Consider the following 27,114-nt stretch of genomic DNA (forward strand, 5'->3'; position numbering starts at 1 on the left):
TTACTATCCCAGAAGCCCAGATGTCCTGCTCCCAGCAAGACAAGGGGGAAGCAAGTCTCGGGGGGACGGGGGGAGGGACATTAGCAGAACAGCAGTCATCAGGCAGCAGATGACAAAATAAAGCCGTGCGGGCACTCTGGGGATCTGGGATGTTGGCAGGAAACTGAAAACAAATTCAGTTGAATATTAAGAGAAAGATGCTGTCTTGCTGCTTTGGGCCTCCTGGTGCTGGTGGAAGTGACAAGACCAGGACAAAAGCTGAGGGTTTCTTCCGAGCCTTTGTGGTTTCTGGGGTTGCTGAGGACAGTGCATTCTTGGATGGAGGTGACAAATAAGGGAAGTCGACCCCAGAGCCCGCTTCCCTCCAGGTTCCTGCATCTCTTATACCTAATCTCTCCCTTTATCCCCAATCCTAAGATCCAGCCATTAACACCAACCTGAAGTTCCCATTAATTAGCTTCTCATAATGGAACACTGCCATCAGTAGGATATTTTTCATCAGGATAGACCACGCTCACTTTTTATGCTTGGTTTTTGTTTTCCAGTTTTTTTCTTCCTTTCAGTTGGCATGGGAACACTGCAAGTGCCAGTTCAGAGAGGATCCATCAACCTCATCACCATACTCCCCCACGTTGCCCAAGTGCTTTGACATGTTCAAAGTAGAGACACGGTGCTCCTTCACGGAGGCCAGTCTGGAAGCTGTCAGCCTTGTTGTTTTCCCAGCTGACAGGCTTTCCAGCTTACATGCTTCCAGAGGTAGAAAGGACCCCAGAGGCTGGTCCACACTCCAGAGAAGGAAGATCTTGAGCCGAGGTCACACAGCAGGTCAGCAGGGTACAGAGGACTCGAATCCAGATCGTTACACTGCTGGATGCTCTGTGACCTTTTAGGATCAACTTGAACTTTTCTGGGCGGACCCTTGTTTGTTCATCAGTAAAATCAGACCAACATCTGCTCTTTCACAGCAAGCGCTGCTGTGGGGATCAAGTAAGATTCGTGTGATTGGTTCCCATAAATGGTGAACATGTCTTTTAACCCTAAGACTATAAGCACAAGGCTTACAGACATATGCTCATAAATAGTTATTAAACTGATGGGAAAACAAAAGAAATGGTTACATATTGATGTCTCAGAAGTGGATATTGTGGATTCCCATTCATCTAATAAACCATTAACCCGTTCCTTCAACCAACCAATGGCCATCCTTGAAATACTTAATGCCTAATGAAGGCTATGCCAGTTTTGTTTAAAACCCGGCTAAAAAAGACATTGACCTTGCTCTGGAGAGGTCTGAGATCCGGCAAGAAGTCTTATAAGAAACTCATCACAACATGATGGTGTGTGAGTCATAATGGCTGAAGAAGGCACAGCACTGCTCCCTTGGGAGTGTGGGACTCACTATCACACAGCCAGAAAACCCTTCCCTGAGTTCACTGTTCAACTGGGGATTAAAAGGCAAGTAGGAGTTTCTCAGACCAGCATAGCCAAGGCCCAGAGGTGTATTAGAGCCGGGTGTTTTGTGGGGTACTGCAAGTTTTTCCACAGTGTTGGAGCAAGAGAGAGCTAATGTTTACTTGGCATGATAGGCTGTGCAGTAAAAGCTTCATAGGCAATTTTTTATTCTGTGCATGTAAAGGGACTGTTCTTTTCATGGGTGATAGGGAATGTTATTAACCCCATTTGACAGCTATAAACTTGAAACTCAGATTTATTACATAATTTCACCCAGAGTTTCACAGGTGAGAAAAGGCAGATGTTGAGTTCATGAGCTATCTGACATTAAAGTGTGGATTCACAGTCACTACTCCCTATGGTCTCTGCTGAACAGGAATAAAACTGAGGCTGGGAGAGTGGTCAGGGTCATGGAGGGGAACTGAGAAAAAGAGAGAATCTGTGAGTTACCCGACAATATGGCTAATCAGTGACAGAGCTGAGGCTTGAGCCCCACTGTCCCATTTCCATCTTTCCCCTGGACCATCATGTGGCTCACTGGCTATGAACAAATTAAGAGACCAAGATAGAAGATGTCAGAAAAAAATCAGCCCTCCCCCTGAGAAACACCAAATATCCTGTGCATCTCCTCCACTGCTCTGCTTGTGTTAGGTTTTCCTGGGGATCTGCGTTGGCGGGGGAATTCAGAGTATTTGTGGATAGCAGATGTGCATATTTTCTTGGTCTAGTGAGATGAAGAGAAGTGGGAGGAGGTTGGGCACAGAGCCAGCCCTCAGCAGAACTGTCAAATCTTAGGTCTAGTTTACAAGAATCCCTCTAGTTGTCCAACGCACCCCTCCCCAATCCTTTTGCCTAAGCTTCCGTTTGCTTCCTATCAACCGCTGAAGTACTTCCACTTATTATGGAGGAAACACCTCAATTACCAGATGCATTAGTCAGTTTGGGCTGCCATAACAAAATACCCCAGGCTGGGTGGCTTAAAAAACAGAAATTTATTTTTTCACAGTCCTAGAGGCTAGAGTTCTGAAATTAGGGTGCCAACATGATTGGATTCTGGTGAGAGCCCTCCTGTTGGCTTGCAAATGTCTGCCATTACACTGTGTGCTCATATGGATTTCCATGTCTCTGTGTGTGTGTGTGCGCACACGTGTGTGCACATGTGTGTGTGTTCGTGCGTGGGGGGGAAGGGTGCACCCCAGCTCTCTTCTATCTCTCCTTATAAGGGTACTAAACTCTTCATGAAGGCCCTACCTTTATGGACTTCATCTAGACCTAATTTTCTTCCAAAGACCCCATCTCCAAATACCATCGCATTGGGGTTAGGAATTCAACCTATGAATTTTGAAGGGACACAATGCAGTCTAGCATAAGTTCATGGAATTAGTCTGTACACAGAAAGATACGCCTTTATTGGCTAGAAAGGGCAAGTCTGAAACCAACCAGTGACTTCCTTAAAGTGATACCACAGGAACTGGGTCATTGGCGTGAAGATGGCAAGGTGCTTCTGAAAAAGGGGCCAGGCTTCCAGTAGCCATGCTAATTGGGAGATGCCCAGAATCAGAAAAAGAGAATCCTCTCCCCTGCTAGCCAGTTTTCATACTCTTAGAATGGCCTCTGCCAGATTGAGCCAAGATCTGTCAAACTAAACCTCCCATTCATTGGTCTTTATTTAGCCTCCTAAGCCACAGAGAACAAACACAATCCTTTTTCAAAAATGGGCATTTAGATGTTTAGGGGTGAAGACTGGGCCATATTCAGCCCAAGACTGACTTTCTCACAGCCTCCCACCAGTCCTCACTGGAAATGCTTTCCAGATCCTTGACTATCTGTATATGGTCTTTAAGTACGGCAACACTGTTCCTGTGACTGGCCTGTGGAGTCCAAAGTCTAATCACCCATGGTGGAATAGGCCCAGTCATGGGATTTCTTTATAGTACCTGTAAGAATGGACTTGTTTCCATCAGGTAAAGGCCTAGGGCAGACTCTGCCTCTAGTCCTGACACCCTCTCCACTATATGTCAGCACGGTCAACCTCCGTATGAAGTCTGAATTTTATTTATTCATTTATTTATTTTTAAATATTGTACTTATTGATTTGACAGAGAGAGATCACAGGCAGGCAGAGAGAGAGTAGGAAGCAGGTTCCCCACCGAGCAGAAAGCCTGACACAGGGCTCCATCCCAGGACCCCAAGATCGTGACCCGAGCTGAAGGCAGAGGCTTAACCCACTGAGCCACCCAGATACCCCAGTGACTTTTATTTTTGATACTAACTTCACAGGTTGCATCAAAACTAATTTGCTTCAACTTGCCTAATTTTTAAAACTTGCATGGCTTACTTATTTATTTATTAATAGTAGTGCAGAGGCTGGGTGTTATTCCTAGATATTCTTCCTAAACGTAAGTTACCCAGAACTGGCTTTGCAGGGCTGAGAAAAGGGAGCACAGCAGCAAGGCTGGCCTGGGCCAATTTGGCAAGTGCTTCCCTGGAGTCTGCCAGTTCTTTCTGAAATCACCGGCAATTCCTTGTTCTGGGTAAAACTGTTTGGAGAACTGGCTCCAAAAATTGATAGGAAGCTGGGAAGAGAGGAATAAGGCCTTGCTTGGTGGTCAGAAGCCCTGTGTTAGAATCATGACCCAGAGACTAACTCAATGCAGACAAAGGCCTTTGTCCTCTCCAGGCCTTCACTTCACCATATGTAAAACAGAGGATCAGACTAGGCATTGAGTCCTGCAAGATTTTAATAGGTAATTCACTACAAAGGGGGACTGCTGTATTTGGGAAACACATACTCTTCCACCCTCTGAGAAATCAATAAACCGTATCAGTAGAAGGGACTTCAAAATCCAAAAGAATAGAATCTCCCCACTTTGTTTTAATCCAGCATTGTTGAATTTCTGGCCCACCCCCAACCCCTACACCTACCAGCAGCCTCAGAACATCAGAGTTATAACAGGAAACAGACTAGTCGGGTTCCTAAAGCCCTTGAAAAACTAACCCTTGGGGGTCTTATCATGTAGAAATGTGGATTTTCTGTGTCATTTGATATCAGGTAACTTTATTCTGATGGACAGTTATTCTAGTTAATGCTGAATAAAACTGTTTTTATTCATGTAAAAAGGGAACCTTTTGTGTATCAGCTATGAAACTTTATTATTCTGTCTCTGAAATACCTTTTTGTGGCCTTCAAAGCATTCTCTAGACTGAAACTGGCCCACTTCTTCAAATGTATCTTCCAGGGTCCCCAGAAACCTCCCTCTAGATCTTCAGACTCACCATGTTAACTCTCTGCTTTGTTCATGAGCTCCGTTTTGTTGATTTCTTCCATTCTCATCTATGGTGCTGGACAGTCCATGATCACAGTGGCCCCTGGACTGATCAGATACTTGTGATCAAGGCAGTATTAAACTAGGATCAACACAGTCATCTTCCAAAGGCAGGAAGGCAGAAGAGTGCATTTCAGAAACTGTCTCAAATTACAGATGTTTTTTTTAAAAAAAAAAGTCAGGTTTTTATTAATCCACTGTTTTATCTTAAAACTCAGTTTCCCAGAGCAGTTCATCCCTCCAACATTTTCGTCAACATTGCCCTATATTTCACTCCAGCAGCGACTAGCTATATATTTAAAGTATTTCGCTTTCTTGTTCCCAAGTAAGTGCAGGACCAGATTTAAATTTTATTTTATTATTTTAAGGCAGCTGACTCTAAGCAAGACCTGGAGAACTAAAAGGAATCATCTTGGCAGATGGTAAAAGGAAACAAGTAGCAAAGTGGCTCTATTTTGGGGTTTTGTTGTTGCTGTCATTTTCAGATCAAAGAAGCTTTAGATCTAGATATTTCCTAACTAAATTACAAAATCCTATCCAGAGCACTGTTATTCTCCATGTCCCTCATTGCAACAAGAACACTGGATATTCTGATGAAAACTCTGGAGGAAGACATTTCCAAAAAAGCTTGTCATCACTATTAAGTTGAACAAACAATAATGGCTCCCATTTGGGGGGCACTTACTGTGCCAGGCCCTACGCTAAGCATTTTCTACATTTATCTCCTCCAAGCCTTAAAACAACTCTAAAAGTGTATTATTACTGCCACTTGACAAAATAAAAAACAAAGGCTCTGACAGGTTAAGTCACTTGCAAAGATCACACAGGACTCAAAATTACAAAAGTGTATCCGAAGTCTTTGTTCCTTACGGTCACAGGAAGTATTTATTGGAAAGCTACCCTGAGAATTTGGCTTGCAAATACAAATAAACTTGCCCCCAACCCCACCAAAGAGCTCAGGGTCTTGATAGTAGATATGACTTTTCCCCCATATAAAGAAGGTATAAATTCAAAGGGACCAATAAAAGCAGTACAAAACAGGGACGCCTGGGTGGCTCAGTTGGTTAAACGGCTGCTTTCAGCTCAGATCATGATCCCAGCATCCTGGGATCGAGTCCCACATCGGGCTCCTTGCTCGGTGGGGAGCCTGCTTCTCCCTCTGCCTCTGCTGCCACTCTGCCTGCCTGTGCTCTCTCTCTCTCTCTGGCAAATAAATAAATAAAATCTTTAAAAAAAAAAAAAAAGCAGTACAAAAGAATTAAAAAAGGGAGCTAGTAAAATAAGGGAGGAAGAGATCAGTTATAATTGAAGGAATGAGAAACAATTTCATAGAAGAGTAGTCATATTTGAGAAGCACCTTAGAAAGTAGATCTGGGGGCCCCTGGGTGGCTCATTTGGTTGTGTCCGATTCTTGATTTTGGCTAAGATCATGATCTCAGGGTAGTGGGATCAAGCCCTGTATCAGGCTCCACACTGGGCATGCAACTTGCTTAAGATTCTCATTTTCCCTCTTCCTCTGCCCCTTACCCCAGCTCATACACAGGTATGTGTTGGCTCTCTCTCTGTATCTGGAAGGAAGGAAGAAAGGAAGGAAGGAAGAAAAGAAGAAAGAAAGAAAAAGAGAGGGAAAGACAGATCTAGTTTCCTTACAGTATACTGTACATTCAATCCATCACCAAGAACTATTGTTAACACCTTTAAAATAAATTACAAATCTACCTCTTTTCGTCTGCTAAACCTTGATTCAAACTACCATCATCGGTCATGTAGACTGTCACAGAAGCCTCTTAGCTATTCTCCCTCTGGCCCTTCTGTGGTGCACTGGGTTATTATTATAGAACTGCATATCCACGTCCTTTGCCATGTGACTTATAATCCCTCTTAGATGGTAGAGTATATTTTTCTGCCCCAAGAGTGTTAGGTTTGGCCAAATGCATTGCTTGAAACGATGGAATAACAAATGATTTGACACAAGCAGAGATTTTAATTATACTTGCATGATAAGGCTTAGCTTCTTGTGCTCCGGTGACCCTCCACAAGAATCAGGTGTTTTTTTGTTTTTTTGTGGGGTTTTCTTGGTAGCTGCTACCCCTTCACCCCCACTCCCAAAACAAAGACACACAAGACAGGTCTAAAGCCTCCTGGAGTTCAGCCTTACCAGCCTAGAACACGTGATTCATCGTCAATCTGAAGAATATTGTTGTTGTTGTTTTTTAAAGGTTTAGTATAAGTGACTAGGATTTTGATGTTATTTGTTATGCAGCAATAACTTACTGATACACACCACTTTCATGTCAGTTTATCAATTTCCCCTTCTCTAGAAAGGAACAACTTTTAAAAATATAAAATCATATCATGCACTTACTCCTAAGGTTAAACCCCACTAGTAATTTTTATTATTTAAAATCAATCTCAATTTCTTGTAGGTGTCCTACAAAATAGCCTGTTAAACTCTTTTCTAGTATGCTTTAGCCCACGGATCTTTTTGTTCTTTGAATCTGCAAACTCACTCTTACTTTAAAGCCTTTACACTTACTACTTTTTATGTCTAGAAAGTTCTAGTGCTGAAGTATGCACTCATCTCATAGCCATTACCCACATGTGGCTATTTAAATTTAAATTAACTAAAATAACATTAAAGATTTAGTTCCTTAGTCATACTAGCCACATTTCAAATGTTCAACAGGCACATCTGTCTAGTGGCTATCATACCTGACAGCACGGAGATAGAATGCCTCCCATCATCACAGGAAGTTTTATTAGTTATAAGGCACAGTTAAAACATCAGTCCTTCAGAGACGTCTACCCTGACCACCTACTTAAATTAGCTCTGTAGCCGACTGTCTGTTCCATGACTCTGTTCGGCTATGTTTGTGGCATTAACCAACTATATGAAATCATTACATTTATTTATTTGTTCATCAGAATGTAACCCCCAATAGTGCAAGAATTTTGCTTTTTTTTTTCTCCCTGCCACATCCCCGGGGTCTAATAAAGAGTGGTGTTCAGTAAATACTAGTTGAATAAATAAATGAAGTATTCTCAGTTGGTGGGAAGGTCATTGCTAGGTGGAAGCATAAGCATGAACAAAAGCAGAGCATTGAGAGACTGAGAGGCATGTTTGTGGCAACACTGGGTAGGGTACATTGGCTGGAACATAGAGTGTAGACTGTTAGGTAAGTTTTCCAAGGTAGGCAAACTGAGACCGTGTTATTGAAAGACTCATATTCTGGGCTCAGTTTGAACTTAAAACAAGATGGGAAGCCATCGACAATTTTTTTTTTACGACAGAGAAGTTTCGCTATTAGAAACAGTCTTCAAGACATTGATCTACCTGCTGCGTGGCAAGTGGATCATAGCACAGAGAGACTATTTAGAAAGCTAAAGACAGAATCTGATGAGAAAAGAAAAAAAAAAATGTGGGCAGAGTCTAGAGTCATAGTGGTGGCCAAAACAGCACATCACGTGTACTGGATGGAGAGAGGACAGTCTGGAGGAGTCAGACACTGACATTTTGAGCTTGAGTAACTCAAGAGAACTAAAGTGAGGGAAGAGCAATGGGTTTGGCAGAAGAGATGCCAAGTTCTATTTTTGATATACTGAACCCAAAACGTAGAGGCTAAAAAAGGAGCAGAAGAGATCAGAGAGAGCCCCAGCGGTGCTGGTGGGAAGAACACAGCATCACAAAGCTAAGGTCTTAAGGAGAGCTGTGAAGATTCCCATTGGTGTTCAGTTCTCACAAACAAAAACATAATACAGCTGAAAGGGTTGATAAGAATACATAATAACCCTAGAGGACCTGGTTCATCAGAATAGTCAGAGCAGAAACCATATTTGAACGTATTCAGAATGATCTTGGAGCAAGAAAGAAAAGACAGTAAGTACAGCTTAAGTAATTTTTCCAAAGTTAATAAATACCTGGTTTCTAGACTTCACGTGGGCCTTTATGAGCTCCCATCCCCAAAGACTCCTGCTTTTTAGTGTCTGGAGTACAGATTAAATGGAGGGCTCACGTTAGGTGTTTTCTGTCCTCCCTTGTAGCTGTGGCAACTCCATAGGCTTTACTGGATAGGTTCGGGATGGCTGGAGCTTATCCTGCTTGCTCGAGAGAGACTCTGCCCTAATTAACCACCTCAATTAACAAATGGAGTTTGGCACCAAGCTAAGATGAAGTACTTCGATTTAACATTTCCTTCACACATAATTTAAATCTCAGAATCCTTAAGTTTTATAATCACAGACTTGGAAAGGATCTAGAAACCATCTAGTTCGTTTCTCTCCCCTGTGAAAGAACACACACACACACACACACACACACACACACACACACACCCTCCTATCATCCTTAGAAGCAACAGCAATAATCACTATTCTGGAACCAAGACAGAAAGGATAGGCAATTCCATGACCTCTCTGGTAGGAATGCCCTGGGAACCTTACTATCTGCTGCTTTTATGCTCAGTGGCTTCCACAGCCTGTGGCTCTCTTGCCATGGTAGCAAGTGCCCCATTGTCAGCCCTTGACTTGCGTATATAATGTGGTGCAGAGAAACCAGCATCTGCCTGAGAACAACTGAGTGACCCAATTTGCAAGGAATGTTTTCAGGGTCCCTCATTCTCCACTGCCTCGACCAGGATTCTCAATTTAACTTGCCCACGTGGCTGGTTTTTCACATTCCACAGGGTGTCATACCTTGTCCGGCTGTCTCATTTCTAACTTTCATATTTGAGCTCAGAAGTCACCTCCTTAGAGAGGTCTTCTTGACCAGTTAAAGTAGGTATTCTCTTCTACCATAGAGATTTGTCACCACATTCTATTTTCTTTATACCCATAGTAACAATTTCTATTCTTCTTATTTGTTAATGTACTTACTGCCTATGTCCCTATAGAACCTATGCCTCATGGAGACCAGGACTGTATCTATCATTATGCAGTGTTCCCTCAGTGCCTAGTAACATGTGGATGTGGAACATACAGTGGTTGCTTGTACTGGTCAGATATTGCTACACAACAAAGCATCCCCAAACTTAATGTATATAACAATAAGCATTTACTAGCACGTTCACAGGTCTGCAGGTCAGCTGGGACAGCTCCACTTCAGACTTTAGCTTGTGCGTTGACTGCAGCACCTCTGTGTTTTGTAGTTTTCTTTCTTCTGGGACCAGCAGACTCTCTGAGGCATGTGGTTCCCCCACCCCATGGCTTCTGCTTGAAACTTGCCTAACAATATCCTAGTTGTAAAAGCCAGTCACATGACCAAACATAAAATGAATGGAGCAGGGAGATATACTCTTCCCAAAGAGTTTGGGGGAAGAGATGAATAATTATCAAATAATAACTGAATCTATCACAATGCTCCCTAAATATCAATAACTGAATATGTGAAATCCCTCCCCTAGATAAGCTGACCTTTCTAGCTAAGCAAAGCACTTTCTAATCCTTATAATCCTGTGTCTCATCACATTAGTTTTCGAATTTCAGTCTACTGTGAATCCATGACCTGACAAGAAAGAACCATACCACCCTGAACAGAAACTAGCTTAAGAACTCTGCCTGTTTAACAGAGGTTAAAACCTCCTTCATTTCATCCTGGCTCTCTCTGTCCCCCTCTTCAGGCATAGGAAAGCCTTCATTCCTGCCAAAAACTAGGAGGGATGGAACCAATTAGAAGAACCTACCATCTGGTGGTGTGGGCTCATCAGATTTGCAGCCAAGATTCCTACCAGGACTGTTAAAGAGTTTGTGCACAATAGCTTGAATGTCTGATAGACCAATGTCTTGGTCACTGGGAAAGAGTATGGGTGTCTCAAAATCACCAGGTATCTTAGGGAAAAGCTCCAACATTTTGTCAAAGAGTAATCTGAATGTCAAAGAGTAATCTGAAAAGACACCCCCACCCAGCCACACCATTTTGGGTGGACTACACTTTCCAAAAATTGTTCCATGAACTCCTGAGCTCCTAGCTCAGGAGGGATTATCAAAATCTCCTCAGCTTTAACTCATGAATCTGCCTGGATTTCAAACCTTTTGCCTACACTGACTTCTGATCTTGCCTTACCCACCAGCATCCATTGTATGCTCCTCTCTCATTGGTGGCTCTTTTGTGTCTCAGCATATCAACACTTTGTCTAGTCCCAGCTTCTCCAAATTTTTCTTTCTGCGAAAAGGTACCAAAGGAGAACATCTGGATTTTTTAAAATTTATTATTATTATTATTATTATTATTATTATTATTATTATTATTATTTTGCCTACTAAGGAATAGTACACTGATTTCCTTTGGGGAATTAATCCTTCCCACTGTCCCTATAGTCAGGTGTAGGGGCTGACTGAAACTAACAATCCACCTGGTCCTTCTTACCACCCCAAGCTTTAAGAATGAACATGTGACTAGACCTAGACCAACCAAAAGATAACAATATCCTGGTCACCGTGTCACATTATTCAACGACATCAGGCCCAGGATTTTTTCTGAGGGGAATGGATGGGAAAAAGAGAAGTTCCCTTTCCAGTGGATCTTCAAATGGGCAGGTAAAGGCTAGTTGTGCGGGGATCTGACAATTGGGATCTGGCATATATTGAGGATAGATAGATCTGAGAATAAAGCCGATTTAGTGAAAAGCTGAGATTAAAATTCAGGGGGTATATCTCATTCCTCATGACATTCATTATTCAAGCCCCTGAATCTACCTGTATACAAAATCAAAACTATCCATTGGTTAGGTTTCTGTCACTTGCCCCCAAGAGTCTTGACTGCTCACTGCCCAAATGGGACTGCCCTTTCTCTCTAGAAGCAGTAACTTCTCAAGCAAAAGACATTGGCCCACATATTTAGTCCAGTCTGGGGGACTGAATAGTAAGTGAGAAGACATACTTTCAGATTTTGCATTGTTGCATATTTGGACCCCGGGTAAACTCGCTTCCTTGAGGCTTCAGTTTTTCCCATCCACAAAATAGATTTATTCATAGATAATGACCACCCTCCTAGGAAAACACTAAGGATTAATTAGTCACTTTATACTTGTGGTGCATTTATGTTAATAGATAAGAAGCCTAGTTAATTATATTACCCTGCACTTCTCATTTTTTGAAGCTCTTTCTTAGGAGTAATGACATTACTCTAATAGCCCTGAGAATCTGGTATTCTAACCCCATATTATACATCTGGAAACAAAAGTGGGCACAAAGATTTCTCAAAGCCATACAACAAGTCAATACAAATGCTGAACAAATTATTGCAATTTCTGTATATACTAACTATTCTATTAAATCTCATTAGAAATTGTCCTAGTGGTCTATAATGCTCTTAAAATCAGTATAATACATACAAATGATTAAACTTTTATTGGGATGACCATCATAGCATTGTTTGTAGGAAATTATTTGGAAATAAACTAGACATTCAATAAAAGGAGACAAATGAAATAAATTGTAGATATGTAAGTTGTACATACGTACATTATGTTTTTAGAAAGACATTAAAAATAAATGTATAATATTAAAAGTAGCATATGTAACACTGGATTAAAAAAATCATGATGTAAGATAGTAATACCAATCTATTCTTAATTTTTAAGTTGATATGTTCAGAAGAGAGATGGGAAGTTTATCCTTAGTACTGTAATTACACAAATTTTATTTTGTTTGGTGTCTATGTCCCCATGGTTTTCTAGAATACACATATCACTTTTGTACACAAAATAAATGCTGTTCTTAAACAGTTCATTCCCATCCTAGAGATTCTACATCATGCACACACAGAAACAACCTTAGCCATTGGGTATCAGATTCATTAGCCTCCAACTGCCTCATTAACCCCAATTTTGCCTGCATCCTCTGTGATCTGGACCTCCCATGACCTTGGGCTTCCATGTGCTCTTTGGACAGCAAGCTGTGACACACTAAAGTCACAAGAGCTGTCAGAGTGGGAAGAGCTGTCCAGGATCCTCAGTGCACAGCGCACCCTGATTGCAGGTGCCATGGAGCAGCACAGGCCACTTGAAAGCACAGGGGGCTGTGTGACCAAAGCAGCAAGCCCTGATAGCAGGGGAGCAGAGCTGCTGCCAGGGGAGGGAACCTACAGGTCCACAACAGCAGCAGACACAGCCACCAGTGGAACCAGGAAAGCCCTCTCAGCTTGTAGATGTCTAGGGATAGAACCAGATACACAGAGGCCATCGTTCCTCCTACCCCCACGCCCTCTGAGAACTCAGGTTTCTCACCTGGGGAAAATGGAGAATGAAAGGAGCTATCTAATGGCATTGCATGGAGTGGAAAGTTGATTTGAAATCAGCTATCATTTGGTCCTTCTCATAATAACCACATGTCCTTGAGAGAATTATTTCCTTCACTGGAAAGAAACTGAGGTTTTGGAGAAACAGAATTGACTTATCCAAACCATACAAGGCCTCAGTGGCACAGCAGGCCTTGAACCAGAAATCCTTGATCTAGAAAGTGGAGTCTTATATCTTATCTAGGACCCTTTCTGACAATAGTCCAAAAGGAGCCAGATTGAGCTTTTGATTCGGCTTACAACTATCACTTTCTAGCAACACTTTCTAGTTTTAACAGCCTTCCACAGGAATTTACAATGCAGCCTATTGAAACTCTCAAAACTCATAATATTAAAGCACAACCCCCATTCATGGCAGTAATTCAGGCTTTTTCTCATCACTGCCCCCATGTTATGTAATACACAGCTATGCATTCATTTGTTCATTCATTCATTCATCCATTCAACTAGCATTGCTGAATGCTGTTCTGTGGTGGACACTGTGATAGAGAGCTCAAGAAAATGCAGCCACTGCTCTCAAGTTGCTTAGTCAGATAAGACAAGGGTCCTGGGGACTAAAACCCAGTGCTACGTGGGACCACTGCTCTGGGGAAGATACAAAGGGCCAAGAGGCAGAGGAGGTGGGTGTGAACATGGGAAAGCAAGGAAGCCTTCCTGGAGAAGGTGATACAAGGGCTAGGACTAACCAGAAGGACAGAATTTCAACAGGGGAACAGGGAAGGAAAGGTTTGTAGCTGCAAGTGGAGGAAACAGCATTGAACTGCCAGTCTGACTGCACATCAAGGTTCCTGCTGATGAAGTAAGTGGGGACTCCAGCTGACTCCTCACTTGCAAGCCTAAGCTTACCAGCCCTGTGCTGGATCAGCCTCCAGTTCCCATGAGCACACCCACGAGCACACCACAGAGCACACATGACAACTTACCCCTACACCCAGTCATCAGCTTTCCCTTCCCCCCAGCGTCTGTCCCCAGCCCTCTGCCCATCTGCCAGACTTTATCCCAAATTGGCAACAGGAGTAAAGGCACAAAGATCATTGCTACATAAGCAGAAAGTCTTCAGGGAACATGAAAGTGGCAAAGTGCTCTCGAGCATCTGATTCCTGGTGAGAAAACAGAAATCTGAACATGACACTTCTCTGCTTGAAACCCTTCAGTGGGTTTCCCACAGCTCTTAGGCTAAAAATCAAAATCTGTAACAGGGCCCACAAGGCCTCGCCCTTGCCATCCTTTCCAGCCCCCCACACCCTTCATTTCCCTTCCTCTCATGCTTCTGCTCAGGAAGCTTCTAGAATATGCCTTCTTTTCCAAGTACCACATCGCTAAAAGCCTTTAGTTCTTGGCTCAAACACCTATTCATCCTTCTGCCCAGAGCTGATTCCTTTGTACTATGCTTCCATTGAATCATGGCCCCTTCTTTCACATGAAATCTTTATCACAGTCTATGATGATACACCCATCTGTACAATCATTTGACAATATCTCCATCTCTCACTAGCTGGTAAGCTGCATGAGCACAGGGCTGCCTTCTGTTTTCGTTCACGGTAGTAAGCGCTCCATAAATACTTGTTGAATATTGAATGAATGCACCTGAGACCCATGGGAGGCTTAGTACTCTTGCCCTGGTTTACAAAATGTAGCCTGGATGTGTAATGTGCTGGGGGTAAGTTCAGAGCTTTCCTTAGATTCTCAGTCGAACTAGTGGCTGATAGAAGAGCTTCTTTTCTAAACAGTTTGTCCCTGAGTTTTCATACACTCTCACCATAGAAATATAGCCCTAGAGGGACTCTCAGAAATGATAAGAGCTTTATTTTATAAATAAGGTTGGGGCAGTGGTGCTTTTCCAAAGTCACACACAGGAATGTTTCCTAGGGATAGATAGTCCAGAATTTGAACCCATGTCTTCAAATCCCAATTCACATACTTTTCACTGCTTAAAACTTGGTGTGTTTTTTGGGCGGGGTGCGGGGTGGGGAAGATATGAGGAAAGAAAGAGAGAGAAAACCTCTCCATTATATCAGGTGTTTTGTGCATGCCTATTTCCCCTTTAAGAACCTGAGCACTTTGAGGAGAGAATCAATGCCTGATGCATTTTATTTTCCTCTATTCCTAGTGTGATGTCTTGTAGTGGTGAATGGATTTTTATCTTTTGCATCAACTTCGACTCTGAGCAATTTGAAGTAGCTGCCTGGAATGCTATGATGAGAAGGAAAAAAGAAAAGAAAGGAAAGGGCAGGGGAGGGGAGAGGAGAGGAGAAAAGGGGAGAAGAGAGGAGAGGAAGGGAAGAAGGAAGGAAGAAGCAAGCAAGCAGGAGGGAGGGAGGAAGAAAGGAAGGACAAAGAAAGAAAAGAGAAAAATAATTTCAGGCCATGTCTATATTCATTGGGAAAGAATTGTGTAGTCAATGACTGCTGTCTGCTAGGGTGTGGGAGGGGGCAGTAATGGCACATAGGCTCATGGAGGGCAATGACAATGTTTTGAAGGAATGAACAAATGAATGAATCTTAACCATTTATCTTGAGTGTCTGAGAGAGCAGTAGTCTCACTGATCTCAGCAGAGTCTTCAAAGTAGTCAGAAGAAGCAATGTTCATAAACGTTGACACAAAGAAGCTTGTGTTATCAATATTACTTTTTAAAAAAACCCAGAGTGAAAAACAGACACATGTTGATGACTGCATGTCTTAAAGTCAAGGCATGGGTGACGATGAAAAAGCCACACTCAGATTTGTAACATCAGCGGGAGATAGGCGGACATCGGCTCTTTAACCAAGAGCACAGGGTGGATGCAGGAGACGGACTCTGAACTCTGCACCTCCCAACCACAAACACATGCTCCACCTTTCAGCGCCGCCTCAACCTCCCCAGGAGTCTTGCTTATTATGCACAGCCATGCTCTGCCTCAGAAGACTTAGCTCTCAACCCTGAATCATAAACTTCACTGGGGCACTTCTTGTGTTGGACTCTCTTACTGCTCTTTTTCTTTTCTGTGTCCCTAGAGTCATGCATTTTGGAAGGGAGAAAGCCCACTGAGTTTTGGAGTCCCGAAAGCTGACTACAAATACTGGCTCAGTCCTTCTCCACTCTAGAATACGGGGAAGGCCCTTACTTGACTCAGTCTCCAGAGCATCATATACAAAATGGTGCTAATGATTTTTCAGGATTGTTATAAAACTCAAGGACAATCTATGTGAAGGGTCTGTCACATGGTAGGTCTCTGAGATCATCTTTGTTTACCTAGAACCAGCCCTCTATTCTCTTCATTACTACATACAGATTTTTTTGAGAACAGAAGTTACATACCTTTTGTGTCCTCCACTATTAGTTATAGAGTGAAGAAGAGATATGATTGGAATGAAATAATGAAATGACATGTACTGAAGGATATAAATTAGGTGTGAGCACACTGGCTTGCTTCCATGCCTGGGAAGCAGTATAATTTTGTTACACTGACCACATGTACAACAGGGAGTGCTGAAGATTTTGGTGAACTTGAGAGTTTATGCCTTATGCCTAAGGAGGACAGCACTGGGGCACCTGCGTGGCTTAGTCAGTTAAGCATCTGACTTCAGCTCAGGTCATGATCTCAGAGTCCTGGGATAGAGCCCCATGTAGAGCTCCCTGCTCAGGGGGGAGTCTGCTTGTCCCTCTCTCTCTGCCCCTCCCCCTGCTCCTCTCTCTCTCTCTCTCAAAAATAAATAAATAAATAAATAAATAAATAAATAAATAAATAAAATCTTAAAGGAAAGCAAAAAGAAAGAGGACGGCACTTCTCAACTCTAGACAAGAGAAGCTGAGCAGGAATGTACGTCCAGGGCTGCCTGATGCCCTAAGGTTTTTAGAGAAGCCAGAAATCTAGATTTTTATGCCATTTTCCAAAAAGCCCTGTGCATTTTAAATTCACTGAACTATTAGCCTGCAACTCTAAAATGATGAGGGACTCTTAGGCAAGAGCTAAGATGCCATCTGTCTGCTATCCATGCCTGAAGTCTGGCTAGATCCCCCTTGGGCTTCGTGAGTGGGTCTATAACAGAGGGAAACCCATTATCGTTAGGCAATTAGCCTCCACCTGACTGCCACATAGGCTCTCAGCATCTTGTTTTGTTTTGTTTTGTTTTTTTAAGATTTTATTTATTTATTTGAGACAGAGACAGCAAATGAGCATGAGAAGGAGTGTGCAGGGGGAATGGGGAAGGAAAGAATCTCCAGCAGACCCCATGCTGAGTGTGGAATCCAATGCATCCAATGTGGGGCTTGATCCGACAACCCTGACACCATGACCTGAGCAGAAACCAAGACTTGGAGGCTTAACCAACTGACCCACCCAGGCGCTCTAGCTCTGAGCATCTTTTGCTGTGTGATTCCTTGGCTTCTGGAGATATTGGTTCATTTGTATTAGGGGTACAGCCCTTTGCTGGGTGTTGTCAGCAACACTGAACCATAGATATACATGACCTTTCTGGACAGTGTTTCACATTCTGGTGGTGAAGTTGACTTATAGACACACATCAAGGCAACAATGCAGGACAAACCAACTAGGGATTGAAAACAGAATGCTTCCAAGGGACAGGCAAGCTAAATAAAATGAGAGAAATGGGCTGGTTGGGAAAGTAACCATCTCGATGGAGTACTCCCACCTCTATCCTGGCAAATTGGGGCTATATAGATGTGAGATCCAAAATTGCCACATCTTTTAAAATATCAAAGAGACCTAAGATACCCAAATTTTGATGTGAAATTCCATGATTTTTAAATATTGTGCTGTACCTGCTTACAGATGGCCATTAGGTGACCCCTTCTGCAGTATTAGATAAATGATGAGAGGCCCAGCCTGGACTTCCACAAGAGGCCAGAGCAAGAGAGTAGTAGAGTAAAGTTATCCCCTTTACCTTTGTACTTGTCATTCCTCTGCCAGAACACACTTGCCTCACCCCCTTTTTGCCCCCCTTACCTTGTCTTCCTGGAAAGCTGCTATTTATCACTGAGACTCAATTCTGCCACCACCCTCTGGGAGGCCACATCCACTCCTCAGGGCATCTCCAACACTCCCTACAAATTGTTACTCCAATACGACATTGTAATTTTCTCTTTACAGGACAGTCGGCCTCACTACAGATAAAGTCCTACAGGGCAGGGAACATGTCTTACTTTTGCCTGTACTTCTAGTGCTTAACACCATGTCTGGGCTTGATTAAGGGCTCAAACACACGTGCTAAGGGAATGGAAAGCTTTTTAGATTAAAGAGTTTCTCAAAGTGTGATCCCCATACTAACTACTATGGAATCCCCCCAGTGTTGGCTCTTGAATATTCTTACTCAGAGGTCCAGAATCTATCTCCAAGTCTTACTTTAAATACGCTCCCTGGTTGAATTTTCTATGCACTGAAGATTGAGGTCTTCCTGGCTAAAACTGTAACCCCCACTAGGAAAAAGACTGTGTCTTCTTTGTTGGCCATTATATTCCTAGCACTGGGACAGTACTGGGCATGAAGTTAGGCATTCAGTGTATATGTGCAGCATGAATAAATGGAAAGGTAAGAATTAAGTTGTGATTGCTCCTTAGACATCCAATACAAACCCCAATCTGCATCTCATCTCTCCCTTTATCTCTACCTACCACAAAGGCACCAAGCTAAACTGAATAGCTGGTCAGTTAACTACAGTCTCTATGGACAGGCTCCTCAACTCCTGCCCCTCTAGGCTTGGATGAGTGCTGAGAGGAAAATGTAAGGCATTTGCTGATTCAGTGACTTTATTATCCCCTAATGACGGCGGACAAGGAAAGCAAGAAAGCTCGAATGCAAAGAACATACAAAACTCTCATCTGGCCACTGGTGGTAGCAGTGCTCCTCTTCCATGTTCCCCTCATCCCCTACCATACAAGCATCACTTTCCCTTTGTAATCCTCTCATGCCAACATTTCCAGCAGGAATAGTTCTCCTTACACTTCCTCTCCCTTCCCTTCTCTACCCTCTGGTGGAGGGATAGTGAATAGCAAAATGGGCAGGAAAAGAACCAAATGACAGCAAACATTACGGAAAAACAAATACTTAGGGAGGCGCCGGGTTGGTTCAGTCAGTTGGGCGTCCTACTCTTGATTTCAGCTCGGGTCATGATCTCAGAGTCCTCGGATCAAGCCCTCGGTAGGGCTCCATGATCAGCAGGGAGTCTGTTTGAGATTCTCTCTCCCTCGCTTACTCTGCCCCTCCGCCCTATGCACACTCTCAAATAAATAAATAAATAAATAAAATTCAAAAAAAGAAAGAAAAACAAGTATTTAGTTATTTTCTGGAGGTAAAACTGAAGCACTTAATTTAACTACTAGTCCAGATTTCAAAATTTCACCAGATTCAGATTTCACCTGAATAAGATGCTTTTCTTGATTTTTCATAAATGATTAATTAGTGTAGCCTACTGAAAACCTGTCTACTTCCTCTGACATGTTTTACTTAATTCCAATCAGGACAGATGTACAGTTTTCCCAAATCAAAAGACCATAGGGAACATAGCTCCAGAAGGTTTCCTGGGCTCCTATAAAAGTTAACAGAATCTTCCAGGCAGGCTGGGAATTACAATGCCAGCACTGCCATGCAAATTGCCTAGTACTGGCTCTGATCTTGGAGCTAAAGGGAAAAAATAGAGAGCTAAGCACAAGACAGCATTATTGCTTCTCATACAATCCCCACAGCAACATTACCCACTGCACCATAAGCTACTTGAAAGCAAGGGCCTTTTATCATTTCTTTTCCCAGGGTCCATCTCAGTTCAGAGTATTGAAGAAACATTTAAAGGATGGCCAAATTAATAGAAACCTGTGCAACGGTACATGGCAGGAATCAAGTTTAAGAACCTAGATCTCTTCACTCCAGGTTCACTAACCACCATGGATGACATGAAATAGGATGTGTATCCTATTTCAATCTCCCCAGTAAATGGCCAACAACCCTATTCGAGATCAAGTGTTAGGTAGTTAAGATAACAATACAGAAGCACCACCTTTGGCCTCAGAACATTTCCTCCTCTTTTTTTTTCTGTCTTTTATTATCTTGTCCTGCCAGTCAACATCTTGACACTAGGACAGCAGTTAACATCTCATTCCACCAAACTCTGCTGTAGACCATTCGCAGCACTATAAGTGAATGCACACACCAGCCACTTATTTTTCCTGATTCCTTAAGCAAGTAATCCTTCTGGAGTAAGGGGCCCCTTTGAGAGATGACAAAAGCTATGGAGTATGACAGAAGCTGTGGAGCCTCTCCTCAGTAAACAAATTAGCATATGCATATAAGGGCAAAATATTATGCATAATTATAGGCGGGTTTTAGATATGTTGATGCCCACACCCAAATCCTCCTTTCAAAGGCTTTACTCTAAGCTGTATCAAAAGGAAGGAAGGTTACCTCCTCAACATTATTCAGCTTTCCAGGGAGATGGTTTCACAGAACACATACCTCACAATTAAACTCCAGCTTTTTTTTAAGGATAGTGAATAACACAGTAGATAAAATTTTCAACCTCAGTGTTACCAAAATGCAAAACTGCTATTTTATTTATTCAATGGGTCACTCCTGTGTAAAATCACAGCTATAATTTGAAGCACTATAAGGTTCTCTCCTTAAGTGCTTGATCAAGCCACTGCCTTAAAAGTCTCCGAAAACTTCCTTTTCCTTCTTGGGTAATCTAAGCAGATTGATCAGGCTACCATAAAGAACAGTGTACCTGTCACAGTGCCAGGAACATGGAATGTGGGGGTCACAGGACCACCATTTACTTCCTGGGCAACCCTGGGCAAGTTATGTAACTTGGTGCAGCCTCAGTTTCCTAAAAAGAAGGTAACTTAGTGCCCCCTCCGGTGATTAAATCAGCTAACACATGAAAAATAGTGCATTGCAGGGGCCATTGTGGTGCTCAATAAGTGATAATAAATGCTAATATAATTGTCTCTAAAATACTTACCATAGTTCTTAACACACAGTAAATCCTCAATAAGTGGAATCTGGTATAATCATAATTCTTGGGACTTTGTATGAACATTATCTTATGAGTGGTCTTAGGAACAGGGAGAATTCCAAATTCTCCATATGAGCTTTCCATGCAGAATGCACATTCAGTTCAACCCACTGAGAGCCCACCATGAGGGAATGTGGGAAAGAGGTGAAGGAAATGTGATCTATGTCTTTGTGCAAAGCTCAGTAGGAGTCACCAAGTCCATAGGGGCACACAAAGCCTATTTAACCAGTTTAACCCAGATTTGGGTCGCCAGTTGTTCTTGGCCATTCAGCTCACACCTCCATGCCAGAAATTCCTACTTGAGTTTAATCCCTGAAGGGAAAATGTCTCTACTGATTAATTTTTATGCCACCATCTGTCATCAAATTGTAATCATGGAACCACACAGGTCTCCTTTTCAGTCCTAGTTGTGAGAAAAACTCAAAATGGTATTTGTTGCCCACATTTTCCTATGCATTCAATTCATATGTCAGAGATTTCTCTCTTCCTTCTCCTTCTTGAGATCATCTCTCAAAGGCCATCCAACAAACTATGTCTTAAGCATCAATCACTTCAAAGCATTTTGGAAGTAATCAAGGCGCCAACTTTACAAAAGTTCAGGTCATTTCCCAAAGTGGGGAACCAGATAGACAACTTGTCACATATCCTTTCTAATCAGCTACGGGTATATTTTCTCCTTTTAACTTGTGCATAGGAGAGGCGTAAGCGTTTTAAACCACATTTCCCAAGTCCTTATCTTTAATTCTCCATCTCTCCGAAGTTTCTTATGTGTGAAACTCTCTCAGCTGAAGAAGAAAACCTCTGCAAGGTAGGGAAGAGGCAGTCAACCCAAGCACCCATCGTCCTGGCATTTAAAGTTAGCTGACAGTGAAAAAGCAGTCCCATTTTCTAAAGCATTCCAGGATCTAAAATACCAACTGATAGAATCACTCAAAAGGCCCTGGAAATTTTTCTTGGAGGGCTTTCTCTTATGAAGACGAATGACAACTCAAGCGGTTTTTTGCAACACTACCACCTACTCGCACGCTCTCTTTTCATTGGTCGATCGCAGAAAGAAATGTCAGGAATAGCAGCGATTACTTACATCTATAGGTCATCTCAAAGCTGTCGCTGATGTTCACAATATCAATCTGGGGGAGCAGCTTTGGGGGCTCTGTGAGTTGTGACAAAGCAAATCTAAAAGCGGCATGTTCCTGTGACTGCTGGTTTGGAAATAATCCCCCTACAAGGAAAGAAAATGCAACATGGTATCTGGGATAGAGACGGGTTTAATCCCCCAACACCCCACCCCAGATGGGCCCTTTTCTTCTCCCTGTGCCAAACTCACTAGGTGTAGCCTTCACTGGTGGGGAGGGGAGTTCAGAGAGACTCAAGTGGACATGGAGGCTTCAACTTCCACTGATGAACTTGGATGTGACAAGAGCCTCCATCATTCCACCCAAATATTTGGTTGTTCACTCCTCAACCCAGATGAGATCAGAGAAAACAGGATAACTGCGTTTCTCTTCCTCCTCCTTCCTGTAACCATCCAGGCAGCCTAAGCTCTGTGGGCACGTAAACATTTGCTGCGCCTAATCTTTCCTCTATCGGACCCATTCCTCATTACAGAGACTTAAAGGAAGTAGTACTAACAAATGTTGCAGGGGGAAATCTAGCTCTGGGACCCTGTGGGCTTCTTCAGCACTATAACCCTTTGCTTTGACACTTTTGGTCTCTGACCTGGCAAGACCTGCGTGCAGTTTAACTATTCTGTCACCTCTGAGGTATATTATTCATTTCTTCTGAAAACCCTGAATTTTTACAAACAGTATTTTGCTTCTTCTCTGACACTCATGATCCCAGCTACCTAGGAATGGCTTGTTACATAAGAGATTGCCATGGTGTGTCTATTTGCATGGTAGATTCCTGGACTTCAAAGGTGTGGGGGTTTAAGAATGTCAAGAGGGTATGAACATTCTATTCTAGTGAAAAGCATAACAAAGGTGCCTGTTGGGGCTCTAGTTCCAAGACGCCAGAGTACATGGCTGACCTTTGTATTTACTGTGGACAATGTAAAATGAATTGAATTCTATTTCTATGGATTCGAATCAGCTATTTCCAGAGACTGAACTATAATGAATGTTTACAGAGAAGTTTATCTCAGATTCGACAGGAATCACAGTCCCAACGTAGTATACTTACAACTTCTTACACAGTGGGTATGTGTTTGTGTTTCAGAACCAAAAAATGGACTGTGAGGCTTTTATTAGCAATCGTACAAGTAGAATTAAATACTACCTGATGGCAGTGATATTCTCAGCATTTGTCCTACAATGTAATGTTTCAGCGTTTTATTTGAAAACAAACAATGGTCTTACCAGTTGAACAAATAAGTTGGAACTAAATATGATGAAAAATCTGCAGAGATACATGGGGGCAGACACATATCCCATATGCGTACCCAAAACACAAACCACCTCCCCGCCTTCATACCTACGGTGCTGTATACAAATACACTTAAGAGAGAGCAAGTCCACACATCTCAAGACAAGCATTTCCAACCAGCAACGTACAGGCCATGCGCAAGTTCCCACATAAACAAAATCTTCTCCACAGAAGAGCAAGTGATTTACACATGTTAATATGCCACCATTTTAAAGAGTAAAAAACAAAAAAGTCCTGCTGGATTCTGACGCTCCACCCACCCTCCCCCCACCAGGTGACCACACCCCAAACGTGTCCCCCGTCCCCTGCCTCCTCCGTAATGAATGAAAGAGGGGGGTAGGGGTGGGGAGGTAGGCGGCACAGATGGGGCTTCAAGGGAAGTGTCTCCGGAGGCAGGAAGTTTTGTTTTGCGTGTAAGGTACTAACACATATACACAGACACACTTCAGAATATAGTTTAACAGGTGTCAGGAAACAAAGCAAGTTACTCCATGGCTGTTCCAACCACCCTCGGAGCCGGCATGCTGGAGAGGCCGGGAGAGCCTGGTACTGCGGCACATGTGTGCCCAGCAGAATAGGACTTGCACCATATCCTACCCCCCCCACCACCACACTCACACAAAGAACACAAAGTACCAGTAATAGCAACTTTCCCTAGTGGAGCTATGTCCCTGTGGGGGAGAGAAAACAGAACCCAAACCAACCAAAATGCCTCCAAGCAAAGCAGCTAGGTCTATTCCAGGACACACACAGTGCTGGCACGCTGGTCACACTGAAGCCCCGAGCCCTTGTGGACACGCATTGTTACTGGTGTTATTGCTCCTGTTTGTTTTGCTCTCACCCGTTGTTATTAAAAGAAGCAGTATCTGTCAGCTGCCCCAGAAATGCAGGGACGGTGAGGGGTCCTTTTAGAAGCATGACAACCAGGAGGGGGAAAGGGGGAACAAAAAGGCAGGCAGCATGTTGAAACCTGCCTCTAAGTTAAGAAGATAGAGCCTAGGGATGGGGACAGCTAAGAGGGAGGGGAAACATGTGTCTGTGTGGGCTAATGTATGTGTAAAAGGTAGACGATGTCTGTGGATGGCACATCTATGAGGTGGGGGCAAGGGCAAAAATAAAGGCAGGCTAAGAAGTTCCGGGATCGGAGGACTGGGGACCACCAGCCCAGCATGGCAGACAGCAGAGAGAAGGCAGCTGGGGGCGTCCAGTGCAGGAATGAGAGCCCCCCCTCGACTTAGAGTGGGGGCCTCCTGGCATTATTTCAGGGGCTGCGATAAACCCAGCACCCTTCACTCCTTTCAGAGGGTCTCTTTCCCCTCCTCCAGCCAGGAAATCATCACCTCAGCCAGTTAAATACATATGTGCATATTTAATACCTCACCACACACAGAAATACACCACACATATTGATATAAATAAATAAAATCAGGCACCATCTATCGAGCAATGGAGTGAACTCCTTTAAACACCCACTACCCCTTTCCTCCTCGCTACAGCCTGAATTTTCTTTCTTTCAAAGCAGTGGTTCCTCCATTTCACATGCTCATGCCTAGAGTGTGAGTGGTGTGTGTGGAGCTGTGTTTGTATGTGTAAATATGTGTATGCACACTTCCCTTTGCTCTCATCTGATCAAGAGAAGCCCCCTCCCCTGCTGGCAGTCCAAGTCCGCCTTCCATCATCACCCAGCTTTCTCTCTAAGCACAGTCCATAGCAGGGGGTTTGAGGGACACAGACACCCCCCCCCCAAAAAATAACCATTCCAGACCCAGAAAGTCCCTCCCCAGGCTGCCCCTCTCACTCACCGATCTGGATATTGTTGGGGAAATTGGCACCTACTACCGCGCCTAGGAAACCGGTGCAGAAGAAGGCAAAAATGTGCTGCATATTCCTTTTTGCATTGGCGAAAAAGAAGCCCAGGTCCAGTCATAGATTTGGTATTTCCCCCCCTTCCCTTGATTCCTCTCTCTGTTCTGCCTTTTCTTTTCCTCCTGCAGTTCCTGCCTTCCTTGCTTGCTTCCTTCTTTCCTTCTGGGAGGTTTGTCTGTTTCCCTTGGAATCAGAGCACTTAAACGGCAGCGTTAACACCAACTGACAGCCAGATTAACTGAGCACGGAAAAGAGAAGCCCGTCCTCATGCTGGCGGAGCGCTTGCTCCCCCTCTCCTCTCTCCTCTCGCAGCCTGCCTCTCTCTCCCTCCCTTGCTCTCGCTCTCCCCCTCACACTCACACAGGCTGCGAGCTCAGGCGGCGCTAATACCCACCAAGCCAGCTCAAGTTCCAGGGCTGACCTCCTCTGCCTACCACCCCCTGTCTCCCAGTCCTCACCTTCTCCTCCTCTCTGTGTGTGCAGATGGGTGGTGGTGGGGGCTGGGGCTGGGGGATGATACAGGGAGCCTGGTCCTGAAAGGAACAACCCCCTCCCTCTCCCCCACCCCTCCCCCAGCTCTCTCTGTCCCCTCCCCCAGCTCCCAGCCCTACAGATGCTACTGGAAATGTGGGTTCAGCTGCAAGTCAGTAGGTGGCAGGGGGTCCCCACAATAGTCCTCCATCCACCCGCTGCTTGATCTAGGTCACTTTTTCTAGGAGCACACAGGCTGTGCTGGATATATCTCCTGCACTCCACTGGCCCAATTATTCCTACAACTAATTCCTGAGGGGGAAGACCCTAGAAATCCCTCCTAGGAGCTTTAAAGGAAAATAAAGCCTTTTCCTCCCTAACAGGAATAACAGAGAGGCAAACCAGAGGGTCTGGAGTGATTGGCAGGTGCCTCAGCTTGGACATTTGGCGGTCCCTGTCTGCTTTTACAGGAGGAACTGGTGGTCTCTTCCGGATCCTGGGCATGTAAAATGGGTCCCCTTCCCAGTTTCCCTGCATGCCACAGGAGTCTACAGCATCAGAATCGTGTGGGTGTACAACAAAGGCTAAGGATACTTAGAGCAATTACATGAGTCATTTTGCAGGGATTCTAGTGAGAAGATTCAGGCTTCTTTCAGTTTTCTCTGGATGCTGGTCATGTCCATGTAAACGAGAAGTCCACAGACCCTCCTGGACTGGAGCCTCCACCGAAATAACCTGTAGAGAGAACAACTGTGTTCAGGGAAGTAGTGTGGGCTGCCAAGTGACAGTCACGAACCATCACAGAGCACTTTGCAGTTTCTGAAGCAACTTCACAGTGTGACCTCACTCTCTCCTCACACCAGCCCTGTGAAGTAGCCACCACCCTTATTTTACAGATGAAAATCTGGAGGCTCTGCAGACTAAATCATAAAAATACAGACCTACTAAGATGGAGCCTGGACCCTCAGGACCAACATAGGGTCCATCCTATGAACTTGAATGTTCTGGGCATTACCAGCTGACCCATGGCCCTGGTCAGAACTCCCACTCAACAGATGATGGCACAGGAAAGGAGAGTTCTACCTTTCTATAGTTAGAAAGAAGAACAGACCTGATTTTGCTTTGGCATTTGACTAGGCCATTTCTTCCCAAGGCTCCTCGCTTCCTTTGCCAGGATTGCTCAATTACACACACTCACGTGACGCTACGAGGGCTGGGATTTGCAAGAAACAGCTCACCATGTTTGACAGAGCTCCGGAACCAGGAACAACGTGGAG

General features: G+C 43.7%; 1 protein-coding gene across 3 annotated transcripts in view; it reads right to left on the minus strand.

Moving 5' to 3' along the window:
• GRIA1 (glutamate ionotropic receptor AMPA type subunit 1) overlaps positions 1 to 25,819 on the minus strand; it is a 307,685-nt gene extending 281,866 nt beyond the window's left edge. For all 3 annotated transcript variants that reach the window (XM_032337241.1, XM_032337242.1, XM_032337243.1), the window contains exons 1-2: positions 25,303 to 25,819; positions 22,161 to 22,298 (exon numbers count right to left, since the gene is read on the minus strand). In XM_032337241.1, coding sequence (XP_032193132.1) covers positions 22,161 to 22,298; positions 25,303 to 25,384 — 220 coding nt within the window. In that variant the 5' untranslated portion in view covers positions 25,385 to 25,819. The remainder of the gene's footprint in view (positions 1 to 22,160; positions 22,299 to 25,302) is intronic.
• Positions 25,820 to 27,114: the final 1,295 nt, after the last annotated feature.

The sequence above is a fragment of the Mustela erminea genome, chromosome 3 (genome assembly GCF_009829155.1).
Source record: "Mustela erminea isolate mMusErm1 chromosome 3, mMusErm1.Pri, whole genome shotgun sequence".
Lineage (NCBI taxonomy): Eukaryota > Metazoa > Chordata > Mammalia > Carnivora > Mustelidae > Mustela > Mustela erminea.